Source organism: Colletotrichum aenigma (genome assembly GCF_013390185.1).
Source record: "Colletotrichum aenigma strain Cg56 chromosome Unknown KSG_Cg56_contig03, whole genome shotgun sequence".
NCBI classification, from domain to species: domain Eukaryota; kingdom Fungi; phylum Ascomycota; class Sordariomycetes; order Glomerellales; family Glomerellaceae; genus Colletotrichum; species Colletotrichum aenigma.
The window spans coordinates 3,475,109-3,489,411 of NW_023500909.1; the positions used below are offsets into that span (position 1 = coordinate 3,475,109).

General features: G+C 53.0%; 5 protein-coding genes across 5 annotated transcripts; 2 read left to right on the top strand and 3 right to left on the bottom strand.

The window, feature by feature from the left end:
- Positions 1-284: 284 nt before the first annotated feature.
- pot1 (Protection of telomeres protein 1) lies at positions 285-2,526 on the bottom strand (the record flags this gene model as incomplete). The annotated part of the gene is made up of 4 exons (XM_037320153.1): positions 285-1,087; positions 1,142-2,120; positions 2,175-2,317; positions 2,376-2,526. The coding sequence occupies 4 exons, from the start codon at positions 2,524-2,526 to the stop codon at positions 285-287; spliced, it is 2,076 nt and encodes a 691-aa protein (XP_037180781.1).
- Positions 2,527-3,913: 1,387 nt separating this feature from the next.
- On the top strand, positions 3,914-5,922 carry kapA (Importin subunit alpha; the record flags this gene model as incomplete). The annotated part of the gene is made up of 3 exons (XM_037320154.1): positions 3,914-4,147; positions 4,445-4,954; positions 5,011-5,922. The coding sequence occupies 3 exons, from the start codon at positions 3,914-3,916 to the stop codon at positions 5,920-5,922; spliced, it is 1,656 nt and encodes a 551-aa protein (XP_037180782.1).
- Positions 5,923-7,106: 1,184 nt separating this feature from the next.
- Positions 7,107-10,501, top strand: NUT1 (Mediator of RNA polymerase II transcription subunit 5; the record flags this gene model as incomplete). Its single annotated transcript, XM_037320155.1, has 6 exons — positions 7,107-7,767; positions 7,820-8,079; positions 8,135-8,197; positions 8,251-8,763; positions 8,818-9,355; positions 9,408-10,501. The coding sequence occupies 6 exons, from the start codon at positions 7,107-7,109 to the stop codon at positions 10,499-10,501; spliced, it is 3,129 nt and encodes a 1,042-aa protein (XP_037182400.1).
- Positions 10,502-10,703: 202 nt separating this feature from the next.
- Positions 10,704-11,733, bottom strand: DODA-3 (4,5-DOPA dioxygenase extradiol; the record flags this gene model as incomplete). The annotated part of the gene is made up of 2 exons (XM_037320156.1): positions 10,704-11,498; positions 11,575-11,733. 2 exons carry the CDS (start codon positions 11,731-11,733, stop codon positions 10,704-10,706), a joined length of 954 nt encoding a protein of 317 aa, XP_037182401.1.
- Positions 11,734-12,471: 738 nt separating this feature from the next.
- Positions 12,472-14,104, bottom strand: Aldh3b1 (Aldehyde dehydrogenase family 3 member B1; the record flags this gene model as incomplete). The annotated part of the gene is made up of 4 exons (XM_037320157.1): positions 12,472-12,934; positions 12,991-13,086; positions 13,138-13,643; positions 13,709-14,104. The coding sequence occupies 4 exons, from the start codon at positions 14,102-14,104 to the stop codon at positions 12,472-12,474; spliced, it is 1,461 nt and encodes a 486-aa protein (XP_037182398.1).
- Positions 14,105-14,303: the final 199 nt, after the last annotated feature.

A 14,303-nucleotide genomic window follows, 5' to 3' on the forward strand; every position in this document is an offset into this window, starting at 1 on the left:
GGGGAGGATAATGTTTAGGCTGCGACGGCGAACTAAGGCGCCCACTAGGATGGCTCACTCTACTGGCTTTGCGGCGTTGGAAGGATGAAAAGATGGTTAGCTCTCCTAGTAGCTAATACGACACGATTTCATTGTAAACAAGATATCATCCCTCGTGCCCTCTCGATGTGCTCCAATACGATGCCAACAGCCATTGCTCGTAGTCTCAATCTGCCCAATTTATCCCTACGCCATATATCCTTGAGTGAGTATCCATGGTCCCGTTTGATTCCCGTTCCGTTCCATTATCCACCACATATCTTGGTCCCAAAAAGTCCAAACACCCGTTCCCATCGCTTGCCAAATCCCGCGTCTGTTTTCGTTTCGTTGGGCTCCTTTACCTGCACACCATACTGACGCACGCAGCAAGTAAAGGGCCGGTTGGAAACAGTTTTGTCGGTAGCCCCCTTTCCAGACGGCTTGTCGATCATCTCAGCGTCGGAGCTATCCAACGGTGGTCGATCGCTGGGGGTCTTGTTGCTTGCCTTGGTCTTTTTCTCATTACCGGCATCAATGAGCGCCTTGGATTTCTTCTCTTCAAGATCACCCCAGAGAATGAACATCTTCTCGCGCAGCTTGGATAGCTCATCAGGGTCAGTGCGAAGATTGCAGGCGTCAAGGCCCGTTAGAAGCTGAGCTTCGAGGTTGTCGACCAGAACCCAGAAGGTGTTGTTCTTTGTGCCTGGGCTGTGCTTCTTGCCAGCCGTCGTCAATGTCGCTTCTTGGAGGCGTAGAGCAAAGCGCCACTCCCAGACGCGCTCGCCGACGAAGTTGTCTAGAGTCCCTCCATCTTCCTCTTCTGAATTCGAGTCGGACTCGGAGTCTGAATTATCAGACAATATGTCGTATTCTGTTCTTTTGCGGCCGGAAGCAAAGTCTTCGAGTCTTGGAGGGTGGAAGTCAATCACGCGCACATTGACACGGTATTGGGCAACGGTGAAAGGCAGTTTGACAACAACGGTGGAGCCTTGCGCTGTGGCTTCATAGGTCGCCGGCTCCAGGATGTCAGGTATGAGACTCGTCGGTTTGTCGTGATGCTCGCAGGTCACTTGATTTCTGTTAGCTTGCAATAAACACATAAGAAAAAGTTGAGCTCGGTTACCTAAGGGGTTAAGGTCAGGGAGAGGAGCTGCAGCTGGCAATGCAGGTTTCTCGTCCCCCTTTGCCTTCTCGGCCAACTGCGCCCGTTGAAGCGCTCGTCTCTGCTTTGAGTTCAAAGGTTTCTCTGCTTGATCAGGTGCAGACCGCTTTTTACTCGTCCTCCCAATGACCGAATCGATCTCCTTTTTTTGAGCCTTGAACTCTTTTTCGTAATTGCGTTTTCTCCGTATCGCGTTCTTGAGGGCAGGATGGACATTTTCCGGGTCCTCTTGTGGATCAAGAACCTCTATGGACATTTTTCTGGCGAGGTCGGTGCGGTCTTGACGGAGGAAGCCTTCCAAGTTCAGTCCGTTGTTCCCAAATTTGATCTGGATGTTCAAAAGATGAACCCAATCGCCGCACTTGACTTGAGAGCGGATAAGCGATGCGTGTGGCTCGTAGCATGTTATCTGTATGCACCTTTTGCCAAAGGGACCTGCCCAATCGACCTGCGCATTAGGATTGCCTGCCTTTCCCGAAGTGTAGCCGTAGGGATCTCCGTCTCTCCCTCCGTCCTGCGTCTGACCATTCCAAGCGTGATTATAGAAGGACGTATTCTCGGTGTAGTCAGACACATACAGCGTGACCTTGTCACCAGAATCAAATGGTTCTCTAACAACTTGGACGATCAGGTCACGGAAAGTGCCATCCCTGACTTCTTGAAGCTCGCAAAGCTTTTGCTTTTTCCCCTTGATTGATTGCGCCACACGAGTTGCGAAGACTTCAGCATCCGGAATGCATTCTGCCTTGATATTCTTATGCAGCCAGGACACATACTTCTCGGCGCCAGGCTTCGACTTCTGACCAGCATCCTTCATAGATGGCGTCAGGGGTCGAGAGGCCGGCTGAGGATACGGGGGAATCTTGGACGCGGGATATACATGAATGGCAGTCGTTGCCCTGTTCGTCAAAAGAGAGAGCGATCCGGAGTGCTTTTGAACCTGAGAATCAATGTCAGCCACCACTAATAAAGAGCCTCAGGTGGACACACGCACCTTGGCTTGGTGGACAACAACAATATCTCCAGGACCGCATATAGGTATGTCTTTTTCTTGTACGCGGAAAATGTTCAACTCAACATCCCACGTCACCTGGTCCTGGATCGAAATATCAATCAGGCGAAGCACGCACTTCATATCTGATTTTGTGTCAGGCTGCCCAAAGCAGTTTGACTGGGAAATAGGTCGAAAACATACCCTCATTTCTTGTTTTCATTGGGGCCCGGAAGTCTTTGACGACACCGATCACGTCGACGAAAGTCCAAGGCGTGATCTGTCCTTCCTCCATGAAGTTTGCCAGCGCAGTGAAGCCCTTAGGAAGGTCCATGTCGGCATTTGTCTCGGCCATGTTGGCTGTTCTAGAGAGGTGAGGTAGGAAACACAAAGGAGACAGAATCGTTCGAACAAGATGAGTTGATTATTGGCGGTGGCCCAGTATCGTCATCGCCGACGACGACGAACGCCTGTTGTAAGGACCAGGATGGTGTTTTGTGTAGTGGTTCGGTCGTTGACTTCCTCCAAACGCGTGTCGGTGGCTTGAGGGCCTGTGAGACGCGCTGAGGTACCCCACCAAATTGGATGTCACTTCGCGAGACCATGTGCTTCGCTGGCAGTTACTTGCTCCTGCCACAGCCACCCAGCCTGGCCTGTGCGTGTAATGGAAGCAATGGAATTACCCAAAAGTTCGACTTGCACTCTTGGTAGTGTTTCCATCTCCACGTCCAACGTATTCCAGGCAGCAGAACATCTGGAAGCAGCAAAAATTAGGGCTGCAGGTACGCTGATGTCTTTTCCTCCGCCTTCAAGTAGGTCTCTCTTCCAGAACAGATATAGAACAACGGACAATGCGTCAGATGCAAAGATGAAGCAGACGCATCAAGGCACGCGGAACCTTGAAGGGCAAAGCTTTCAATCATTATCTTGAGAAACAAGTGGTGCATAGATGTAGACAACGGGCACCTTTGAGGCCTGGAAGCCAACCGTCCTCAGCGTCTTACTCAGTCTGGGAAGGTACGTCCGTCATCGACCTCCAGAGGTGATGTGGAAAGAAGTACCTGCCTAGCATTTCATGACATAATCCCCTAGGAAACCAGGCTAAGCAAAGAGAGGCAGCGCCATTGTGGTGTCACAATCTCTTACAGAGCTACTCGTCTTACTACCTATCCAATTGAACTGCCTCCCCTGACTCAGCTAATGAGAAGCATCTGGAGAGCCAAAGCCCGCCATTGTACAGTGTGCCTCCCCACCTAACAGGAGAAGAAGGAGAAAAAGAGGGAAAAAAGACTTCAGTGTTCGCTTGCGGCCTCAGAAGCCGTGCCGGGTACCTTAGGTAAGCTCTCACCCTCAAGCATGCCACATGTCAAGTGTACGTACACAGCCTTAGCGGGCTTGCCTGGATTTGGCGAAAGGCCCTGCACTTTTCTTTCGTCGACCCGCTCTCTCGCTTCATCCTCCCCGACTTCTCCTTCCCCCCATCATCAGTGGCATAAATTTCCCACCCCTCCATCTGCAACATCTTTTCTTCCCGCGTTCTGACACCGAACTCGGCATTTCCAGTGTTTACACACGAGAGAGCCTTCCCACATTCCTGCGCCAGACGACCACGTCAGCATCTGTCAATAGAGACGGTTTCTTCCTTTCGCCTGCTCAAAGCAGTCAACCGCTACCTTCCCCCCTCCTGACGGGCGGCCCAAAAACAATCACTACCAGAATCAGCATCCATCTCAACAACCACCATGGCTGATCGGTACATCCCCGAGCATCGCCGCACCAATTTCAAGGCGAAGAGCACCTTCAAGCCTGAGGAGCTCCGTCGCCGCAGAGAGGAGCAGCAGGTCGAGATTCGCAAGGCCAAGAGAGAGGAGAACTTGGCCAAGCGCCGTGGTATCGGAACGGGCGAGAACAGACCCGGCGCTTCCCTCGGAGCTGCTCCAGACAGCGACGATGATACCGCTCCCACAGAGTCCCAGGTCAGTCTTGATTTCTTTCTCGCGTTTTTGTGATGGCATCGTCGCTGTAGTCGTCCTCTTTGTTTGAACCCCACCAATACTGCCGCACCCTTCGTCTTATTTTTCCCCTCTGTTGCCAGGGCGCCTTGCCTCTGCCCCACTTGACCTTTGCGCGAGTCGGGACGGTCCTCTCCCACTAGACCTGAAGCCCCGCGCCAAACGCCTTGCGTGAGGTTCACGACGACTGGCATTCATCAACTCGCACAGATCAGAAACATTGCTACTAGTCACCAAGCACAAGATGCTAACTGATTACAGTTGAACGAGGACCTTCCTCAGATGGTCAACGGTGTCTTCTCCGACCAGATCGATCTCCAGATCCAAGCAACGACAAAGTTCCGAAAGTTGCTGTCCAAGGAGCGCAACCCCCCAATCGAGGAAGTTATCAAGACTGGTGTCGTCAGCCGTTTCGTCGAGTTCCTGCGCTCCCCCCATACCCTGGTTCAGTTCGAGGCTGCCTGGGCCTTGACCAACATTGCTTCCGGATCTGCCACGCAAACCCAGGTCGTTATTGAGGCCGGTGCGGTCCCCATCTTCGTTGAGTTGTTGGCCAGCCCCGAGCCGGATGTACGGGAACAGGCCGTATGGGCTCTCGGCAACATTGCCGGCGATAGTCCTCACTGCCGCGACTATGTCCTTAGCTGTGGCGCTTTGAAGCCTCTGCTGGCCCTGCTCGGCGATAGCCGTAAGCTTAGCATGTTGCGCAACGCAACTTGGACTCTGAGCAACTTTTGCCGTGGCAAGACTCCTCAGCCCGACTGGAACACCGTACGTAGCCTGGCACTAATCCTCCCGTCCCGTTGCTTTGCTGACGTAATTCCCAGATTGCTCCCGCCCTGCCCGTTCTCTCTAAGCTCGTCTACTCCCTTGACGACGAGGTTCTCATCGACGCCTGCTGGGCTATTTCTTACCTCTCCGATGGGTCCAACGACAAGATTCAGGCTGTGATCGAAGCAGGCATTCCCCGTCGACTCGTTGAGCTTCTGATGCACGCTTCTACCTCCGTACAGACGCCCGCTCTCCGTTCCGTGGGCAACATTGTCACCGGTGACGACGTCCAGACGCAAGTGATCATTAACTGCGGTGCCCTGCCGTGCCTCCTTTCGTTGCTTAGCTCCAACAAGGATGGTATCCGCAAGGAGGCCTGCTGGACGATTTCCAATATCACCGCCGGTAACTCCGCTCAGATTCAGTCGGTCATCGATGCCAACATCATTCCGCCTCTCATTCACCTATTGTCTAACGGTGACTTGAAGACCCGCAAGGAAGCATGCTGGGCGATCAGCAACGCGACATCGGGTGGTCTGCAGAAGCCGGAGCAGATCAGATACTTGGTTTCTCAGGGCTGCATCAAGCCGTTGTGCGACCTTCTTGCCTGCCCTGACAACAAGATCATTCAAGTCGCTTTGGATGGATTGGAGAACATCCTTAAGGTCGGCGACCTCGACAAGCAGGCTGCTGGTGAAGGTCCTGACTCGATTAACCGTTACGCCTTGTTCATCGAAGAGTGCGGTGGCATGGAGAAGATTCACGAGTGCCAGACCAACGCCAACGAGGAAATCTACATGAAGGCCTACAACATTATTGAGAAGTACTTTTCGGACGAGGAGGAGAATGCGGACGAGGGCATGGCTCAGACGGCCGGTCCTAACGGCACGTTCGGTTTCGGCGCCAACGCTGCTCCCCAACAAGGCGGCTTCAGCTTCGCTAACGGCGGCGATTCGATGGACATGTAAAACTCCAGATTGTTAGCGCAACCCGATGTGCTTTTGCTGCTTCAGCAACTTGCCTTTGGATTCGACCCAAATCAGCACCCACACCCCCAGCCCCCAGCACTATCTGTCACTCACCCACACCCTTTTCTGCCAGCGGCGCATTACATTTATTGCTGGACTGGCAGTCAAACACCTTTCCCCCCACCTACACACAACACACCTGCAATCGGCGTTCTCTAATATGGCTTGATGGAAATGATTGGAAGACGTTCCCAGTTGAGAGATGACAGGCCCTTTGGTAGCTTCAAAGCTCCAGCCTGAGAAAGAGGAAGAAGGCGAGAGGAAGAGAGAAGAACGCGGATATGGGCCGAAGGACGAGGCCCAGCAGACACGGGTGACAGACCTGATAGCTTAAAGCTCCAGGCCGGAGTCTGACTGGCCCACAACGCCACATGTGGCCATTGAGGCGGACTTGTACACCACGCGGGAGTTGGCCACGACGCCAGCGGCGACGACCGCGGATGGACGGCGGTACAAGAAACGGGTTGAATGGTGCCAGTGCATCTCAACTCGGGACGAGGAGTTTGGGCTGCACGACTTGCTGCCGGGGCCAAGTGGCATCTGGCTCATAGCGTTCGTAGCAAGCAATCCGCACAGCGGAATCAATGTCAATTCAATCGACAGTGAAAGTATTACTGTGCACGTTACATACGTTCCTAGTGACCCCTTTGGTGACTTTGACAGGGAAATCTGCTAGGCGGCGCATAGTGATTAGATAGGTACACAACTTTGCGTGAAACGGCAATGGATGATGCATCCTGAAATGCGATGAACGTAGGGTGATTGCTATTGTCGTACTATGCATAAACGTACCTGTAGGAATGTGCTGCGATTTGAGGTGCAGGGGTGGGCTTGCGAACGCCCCGCCACTGAAGCGCCGTCCTCATTGAACCCAACCTCGGGATCCCGCAAAAAGGTGCACGGCTGCTACTCCTACTGCCTATGCATTACAGGTACACCAACATTGGCAATCCCAAGGAACATTTGCGCTCAGCCCTGCCTCATCGCCAAACCCGCTTCTAATTCTTCTCCCACCCACGACAGTACTCAACGCGAGCTCCGTAGCATGCGTAATCGCGCATTCGAGGCGACGCCAACCAGCAGCACTTGATGCGCCCGACACCTAGCGACAGCCGAGTTGCATGATGGACGGTCGCGTAATCCGAGGCGTCCAGCGCGCCGCGCTGAAGCAGTGGAACGAGTTCATTGCCAAGAGTCTTGCAACTCGTCTGGATCCCGACAAATTCGAATCATACGTCCCTTTCCTTCAGGCGAAACACCCGCTTCCTCCCTCCGTCGTTGCCGATCTGTTCCTGCGGCCCCAGCCTCACAACCATGAGAGCCTCGATCCTCGAGTCCCACGCTTCCTCCAAGTACTGTCTGACCTCAACTACATCGACACGCCTTCTATCTTAGAGGCTCTATATAAGTACTCTACTTCGCGTGCGCACTCTAGAGAAGCTGCGCAAGCTTCGAATGGCGGCAATCCTACATCTCAGACCCTGCGATGGGCGAGCTCGTACTCGGCAGAGGAAGTCATGTTCTATAGACTTACGAAGTCTGTAGCTCAAGGTACAGCGATACCGAATACCGAGACTGGCCTTGCAATCGCCAAGATTATGGCCAGTTGGATTGCTCTGTTCACCGACGCCGCCACGGCCTTCACGGTCGACGTCATGGGCCAGCTGCAAAACAGCCAGGCGAGGGAAGAAATGGAGTCGGCGCGAGCTGCCTTTGTAGCCTTGCTCCTTGGAGTATGCGAAAATCACACAGTAATGAAGGCTTTTGGAAGCCCCGAGGCAAAAAGTAAGCATAGCCGGAATCTGTGCCCCTAGGAATTCGACTGACTGGCATAAAGACACCAGGAAGGCCCTGTCCGAGAGTCTAGCGAACTTCGTACCTACGATCATGCAGAACGCCGGACCTATAGCAACTCGTCTGGACATGTTTCGTACAACCACGCTAGCAGCGTTTGAGCCTGTTGATGAGCAGAAGAACACATCAAATGTCGAGATAGAAGACCTCTTTGATTCCTCTGTAGCACTTGAAAACTTCGTCATTTCCGAACTGCCAATCGTTAACTCGAGAGCGGGCCTATATATATATCTGAATGCTGCGGTTAGTACATGGTCGTTGTTAACAGTGAAGATGCTGACAATCATCTTTATTGTAGCTCGTTGGACGGCCACTGATCGACGATATGTCCATCTTCAACTATCTGAACAACAGATATCAGGTAATGGCAAATGGCACTGTGTCATGCGCAAGTGCTGACGCTGCGAGTCTTAGGGAGACGTACAGACAACCACTATTGACCTCATATTAGCCTCGTTCGATGTGTTGGCCAATGCTGTTTCTCGAAATGAAGGCAACTCAGCTGCTCCTCTCCTTCGTTCATTTCTCATGAACAAGCTGCCTCTTCTTATTGAAAACTTGAGCAAACATATGTACCCTCCTCTGACAGCGGAGTTTTGCATCACAGAAGCGCTGGGCCGCGTAGACACAAATACCTTTCCCACACTTTCATCTATGTTTGATGAGTCCAGGAGCAACAACCCTTTCACCGACTCCGTTCGAGAAGAGTTCTGCTGGGCGTGCTGTCTCCATGGTCTAGTGCGAGAGAGCAGTATTGAGGGCCTTCTGGGCGAGACACCTTATCAAAACCTTCCGGCAGGTGGAAGGTACGTGAAGGACAATCTGGTTGCAGAGTGCCTCGCGGACCCTGAGCGCATGCAGGCCCTCATTGGAGAGCTCGATGGGAAAGATGGAAACGCTGGCGCAGTCTGCCAGGCATTGACTGAGGTACGTTTTTGCTAGTCAGCAGTGGATTATATCATGTCTTCCTGACACACGCAGGTTCTGGGACAACTTTGCAGAAATAAGGAGACAATGTCTCTCAAGCTCCTTTGCAGTCAACTGGCCCAAAAACCCCTGTCTCTAGACGTCATGCTGCTTTTTGAGAAACCGGCCACAATTCTTCATCCACTCTGCGATCTTCTAGACAACTGGAAGTATGATGAGGATCAAGGCGAGTATCAGCCCGTATACGAGGAATTTGGGTCCATTCTTCTTCTGGTCATGGCCTTTGCATATCGCTATAACTTATCTGTATCTGATCTTGGGATCGTGTCTCCTGACTCCTTCGTCTCGAAACTGCTCGGCCAAGGTCATCAGAGCCGAGTGTTTGATGAATTATCAGAACAGCAAAAGGGTCATCTCGACGGCTGGATTCATGGGCTTTTCGACTCGGAAGCTGGTGGGCTAGGAGACGAGCTCATGTCGTCATGCCCACCGCAAGACTTTTACCTCCTTGTTTCAACCCTTTTCCAAAACATTGTGCTTGCCTTCAGCACTGGTCATCTGTCCGAGGAAAGCTTGAGAGGAGGAGTCGAATGTAAGATTGACTCTGGCTGGTCCCCCTTTGCTGTGGCTAACTGAACTGTCAGATCTTGTCGACACATTTCTTCTACCATCTCTGGTTGTAGCCATCACGTATCTCTCCAATTCTCTGCTTATTGAACGGTCCGAATGCCAGAAGGCCATCGTCAGAGTGTTGAAGTCTGTCCTCGAGCCAACTTCGATTTCAAAGGAGGCATCGGACATGCTGTCCTCTGTCATGAATATCGTCGCAAAGCCTTTGGAGCATTCGTTGAGGACATATCAGCGATCAGACCCGAAAAGTCAAGAAATTGAGCCACTTTTAAGGGCAATAAAGGACAGCATTCCATTGTCCCGAAGGACAGGGGCGGCGGACCACGTCGAACTAGAAGCTTGGTCAGGTGTCCAACAACACCAGCACAACCATCAAAACGTAGGCTTTGCAAATACACTCCGACAAACCTTGCAAAGTCTCGTGCAATGGAGCATACATCCGGCCATGGATAGGCCGCCTCCCACGTATACCCACCGTCAAATACTCGTAGCTCTCATCATCCTCGGCGCGAAGCGACTACTACAACTCATTTACGAAGACATTAGACAACATAGCGAAGCTGGGAGTGGCAGCATCGTTTACGACGTGGCTGCGAACCTGGTTTGCGCCCCTGACGCGAACGACAGTCCTTGGGCAAACGCCCTCAACTTCATGGATAACTCGGGAAACATGCCGGCGCCTATCCAGAAGAAGCTGACGATGCGGGAAGTTCTGAAATCGGATGCCGAGAACTGCAAAAGACTGCAGAAGACAGATGTGAATCTGGCCGAGATCGTGGTGAGACTACATCGCAAGGTGGAGTCCCAGATGGTCGTCGCTCAGGCCGCAGCCATTCAGGCAGATACCATGCTGCAAAACGATCTTGGCCTGGGCTTAGATGGAGGTACGGGCTCTCTCGACGATGCCATGGCAGCTGCAACTGCGAATGTTGTTGCCGGAGATGGCATGTCCGTAGATAACGTCAGCCTCGACTTGGGTATGGCTGGCGATATGGGCTTGGGTGGACCTTCCAACGCTGGGGATGGTCTCGACCTTGGGGACAATGACCTCTTCAGTGGTCTCGATACTGGCGATGACTTTCAGTGGGACAATATGGATCTCTCGTAATGGAACACGACTTTTCAGTATTGGGTGCGATGGTGTCCCTACTGGTTTGCACCGTGTGTGGTTTACATGGACGCATAGGCGCAAAAGGACTGGAAGGGAGGGGAAAACGGGTCTTTACATCAGGGCCTTTTCACTAAGGATAGAGAGATAGATAGCATGCTACGTTACATCTGATACCAAGAAATCGCACTTTGCCTGTCCTTCACTTTGCATCAACCCAGCTTCCAATTGTGAACTGCGAGTTGCACATGTTGGTGAGTTCCCAGTCTTCGGCGCCCATCTCGGCCTTCATGTTGGCATCTCCCCGGCCGCCGCACAATCCCCCCACGAACATGGTGGCCATAAAATGGTCGTCCGTCGCGTGGGCTTCGCGGAACTTGGGATGCTTCATTAAACTCGTCACCTTGCGCCTCAGCATAGGTCCGCCGCATGGCTTCTTGCCACGGATGGCACAACCATAGACTGCCTGGTCCGTAGGCACGTCTTCCTCGTAGGCTGGGCAAAAGGTGTCGATGACTTCCTGGCGGAAATCAAGCGCCCACGGCTCCGGCGGGGTGGGCTGGGCGAAGTTGTCGCGGAAACGGAGCATTGGGCCCCAGACGTTGCGGTAAAGGTTGTGAACAGAGCCCCCCGACCCGATGAACAACGTCTTGTGCTTGGCCGCCCGCAGGGGACGAAGCGCAGCGCCGACGGCTACGTGGAAGTGAGGGTCATAGAAGTCGTTCATGGAGATTAGGGTTGTGGGTGGACAGGCTTTTGGAAACATGCGAATCAGGACGAGGTAAGTGTCGTGGATCCAGTCGAAGGTCGGGTCGGTTTTGGAAGGGATGCCTGCTGCCTCCAGGTGGACTTGGATCGTGGGAATGTAATCCAGGTCGGGGTTGAGCTTGTAGGGGTGGTATTTTTGGGGGTTCACGTAGGCTACAGGTGATTTTCCGGGCTTGGGATGAGCGGAGATGAGCACCTCTCCGGGAGCATTCGTTGCCCAGTGTGCGCCCTGTCCGTTGTGAGTTGGCTGATCAGAAAAGAAGCGGGGGATGGTGAAACGAGCAACGACGAAGCTGTATGCTTACCATCATAACGATATGCTCTATGCCCTGAGCGAGAGCTTCATCGCCACACTTCTTCCAATACGTGGCCGAGTGGCTCTCCTCGCCTAGCATCATTGTCGAACCATGAGAAAAGAGGTGGACTGGGGTCATGGGACCCTCTTCATTGCTTCCAACGGCCATGTTTGAGAGGCGTCGTCTTTCTTGCAGGATGTCGCTGTGGTAGCTGTATACTTAGGATATACACGATCGAAGCTAACGTCGATCTTTGGAGCACTTTAAATGCTCAACTGGAGTTTGTCGCAAAAAGCTGATGGATGGCTCGATGGCGAAGACTTCTGGGAAGGTTATCTCACGTCGTGGGCATTGATGTTGGTGGTAGTTGGCTGTTCTCGATAGCTATGCCGATTGTCATTGCCACATCTCAGCCCAGGATGGCCCCATCGGCGGACGGAATGCTCACTCGAGACGCTATATCAGATCGTCCGGCAAACTTGAGAGGCCCGACATGGCGGCAATTACTGCTTCGGAGCGTGAATGGTCTGGGGTTCGCCTGGGGAAATACGGGGCCGGCGGGGCCGGTGCAAGAGACTGGGCTCTTTCCTCCACTTCCCGAGCCGAGACCGAGCCGGTAGGCCAGCCCGCCCTCAACAACGTAAGTGCCGAATCACTGCAACTACCATGGAATGCGACCTGAACACGCCTGATTCGTGTGGTTTCATTTCCGCATGTGTTGATGACTTAGTCAGCGGCCAGCAAACTTCCCCGGGGCATTTTGCGAAGGCCTCGTGTCTTAGGAACCATTGGTGATCTGCCTGTAGCATTGTTGAAGTTGCCAAATTGTGATGAATGCAGTAAGAAGTGGGTTGCATTTGCAGACTATTATACAGACGCACAAACCTAAATATGAAAATGAGGAAACTAAGACCTGAGCTTCAATGCGTAGTCAAACACTCTACGTCCACCGATCCATGTTCCATAAGCCAGACTGGGGAGCACAATGCTCATGATCAGGCTGGCACCAACTACGAACCCTTGCTCGAAGAATCCCAACCTGCTGTTTCCAGGCTGGTTCGTGGGCTTCAGGGGGGCAGTCGCCAAAGCTCGCAGGCTTTGTGTCGTGATGCCGCCGGCGCCAGAGAGGAGCTGGTGGACCTTTGCCAGTGCGCCGGAAGGCTGCTCAATGAATTGTGGCCGGGACACGGAAAACATTTCCTTGCTGTAACGGAACTCGAAGGCCGCATCGTGCGAGGTGGATGCCGCAGGCCCCAGGAGAAGGCTGGAGGGGATCTGGTTGACAAAAGAAATGTGCGAGGGAAGGTGTTGTGAGAGGTACTTTGCCGCGTCAGGACTGGCGAAGAAGTAGCCCGCCAAGAGAGGCTTTCTATGAACAGTATTGAGACAGCGTTTTGTGTGAATGAATGAGATGGAATGACTTACTCAAACTCATAAGTGTATATGGAGTCCACGAGGCCAGATGAAGTCGCAATCGGCAAGAAACGCCCACTAACCTTAGCGTTCAAGAGAGAAGTGTTCCTGCAGTCGTCAACAGCCTGCCGCTATCACTGAGCACCAGGAAAAACTCACTTGTCCTTGATGTCAACCAACTTGAAGTCCTTCGATCCAAAGCTGGAGACCAGCCGCTTCTCCTCAGCCTCCTGTACGGCCGCCCTCGTCTCGTCGCTTTTGTTGTCACTTGCGCGTCGAACGGTCGTCTCCCGCGCGAAGGCAAGGGAAGCGTGCTTTGAGCATGCTTCGAAGAACTCCTTCTTCACGTACTCATTGACTAGAACGAGATCTGGCGCATACGGTGACTGTCCCCCAAAGCCGAAACGTGCGGCTGTGATGGCCCCTGCTGCGGCTTCAATGTCGGCGGTACGGTCGACGATGGCAATGGCACGGGCAGTGTTTGAGGAAATAAAGTGATTAACATGGCTTTCGCTGGGTGCAACGCCTGTTTGATCCACGAGGATTGCTGAGTCGAGAAGCGATTGATCCGTAATTTTCTTTGTAATGCAGAAAGCATTCTGATTCAGAGCTCGAGGGAGAACGCTGCGGAGAATCGAGTCAAGCTGCAGCAGAGTATCTTCGAGCTGCTCGCTCTTGGGTCAGCTTCGTTCAAAACCATGAGATGACCGTGGTTCGGAATCCTACAAACCTCAAGCGCAACCACAGAGCCTGCAGCTATAGCCGCAGCAAGAGGGCTCAGAATAGAGAACAGCCGAGTGTAAGTCGTTGGCCTAATGATAACCAGCCCAGCACCGGTTCGTCTAGTGGTGTTGTCCTTGCCATGAGCTACTAGATACTCGGTATCGAGCTCCTTTCCAAAGTCAAGAGACTCATAGAAATGGCGAACGGCCTCCATTGATAGAAAATGCTCAACCTCGACTTCCGTCTTTGAGGCGCCCGAGTCCTTTTCTTCGGCAGCGCACAGCGCTGCAGACTCCTTGCGTAATTCCTCATGAAGACTGATGAGGTTGTCTTGGCGGAACCGAATGCCCTCCGCGCGCCCATCAACAAGGGTCACGAGCAGTTTCTCGATGGCAGGTTCCATTGCGGCGGTCGGTTGGTCTCCAATGAGAAGGGCAAAGAGGTGTGAATAGGAGGGTAAGTGAGATGGACGCAATTCTGATCTGCCCTGGGTGAAGTTGAAGCTATTCTATCTAGAGACCCCGAGGGAGCTGTGACATATTCCGACAGTGACACCCTTCAATGACCCGATAGCTCGAACGGCTTGGCGGTACCTCAACCTG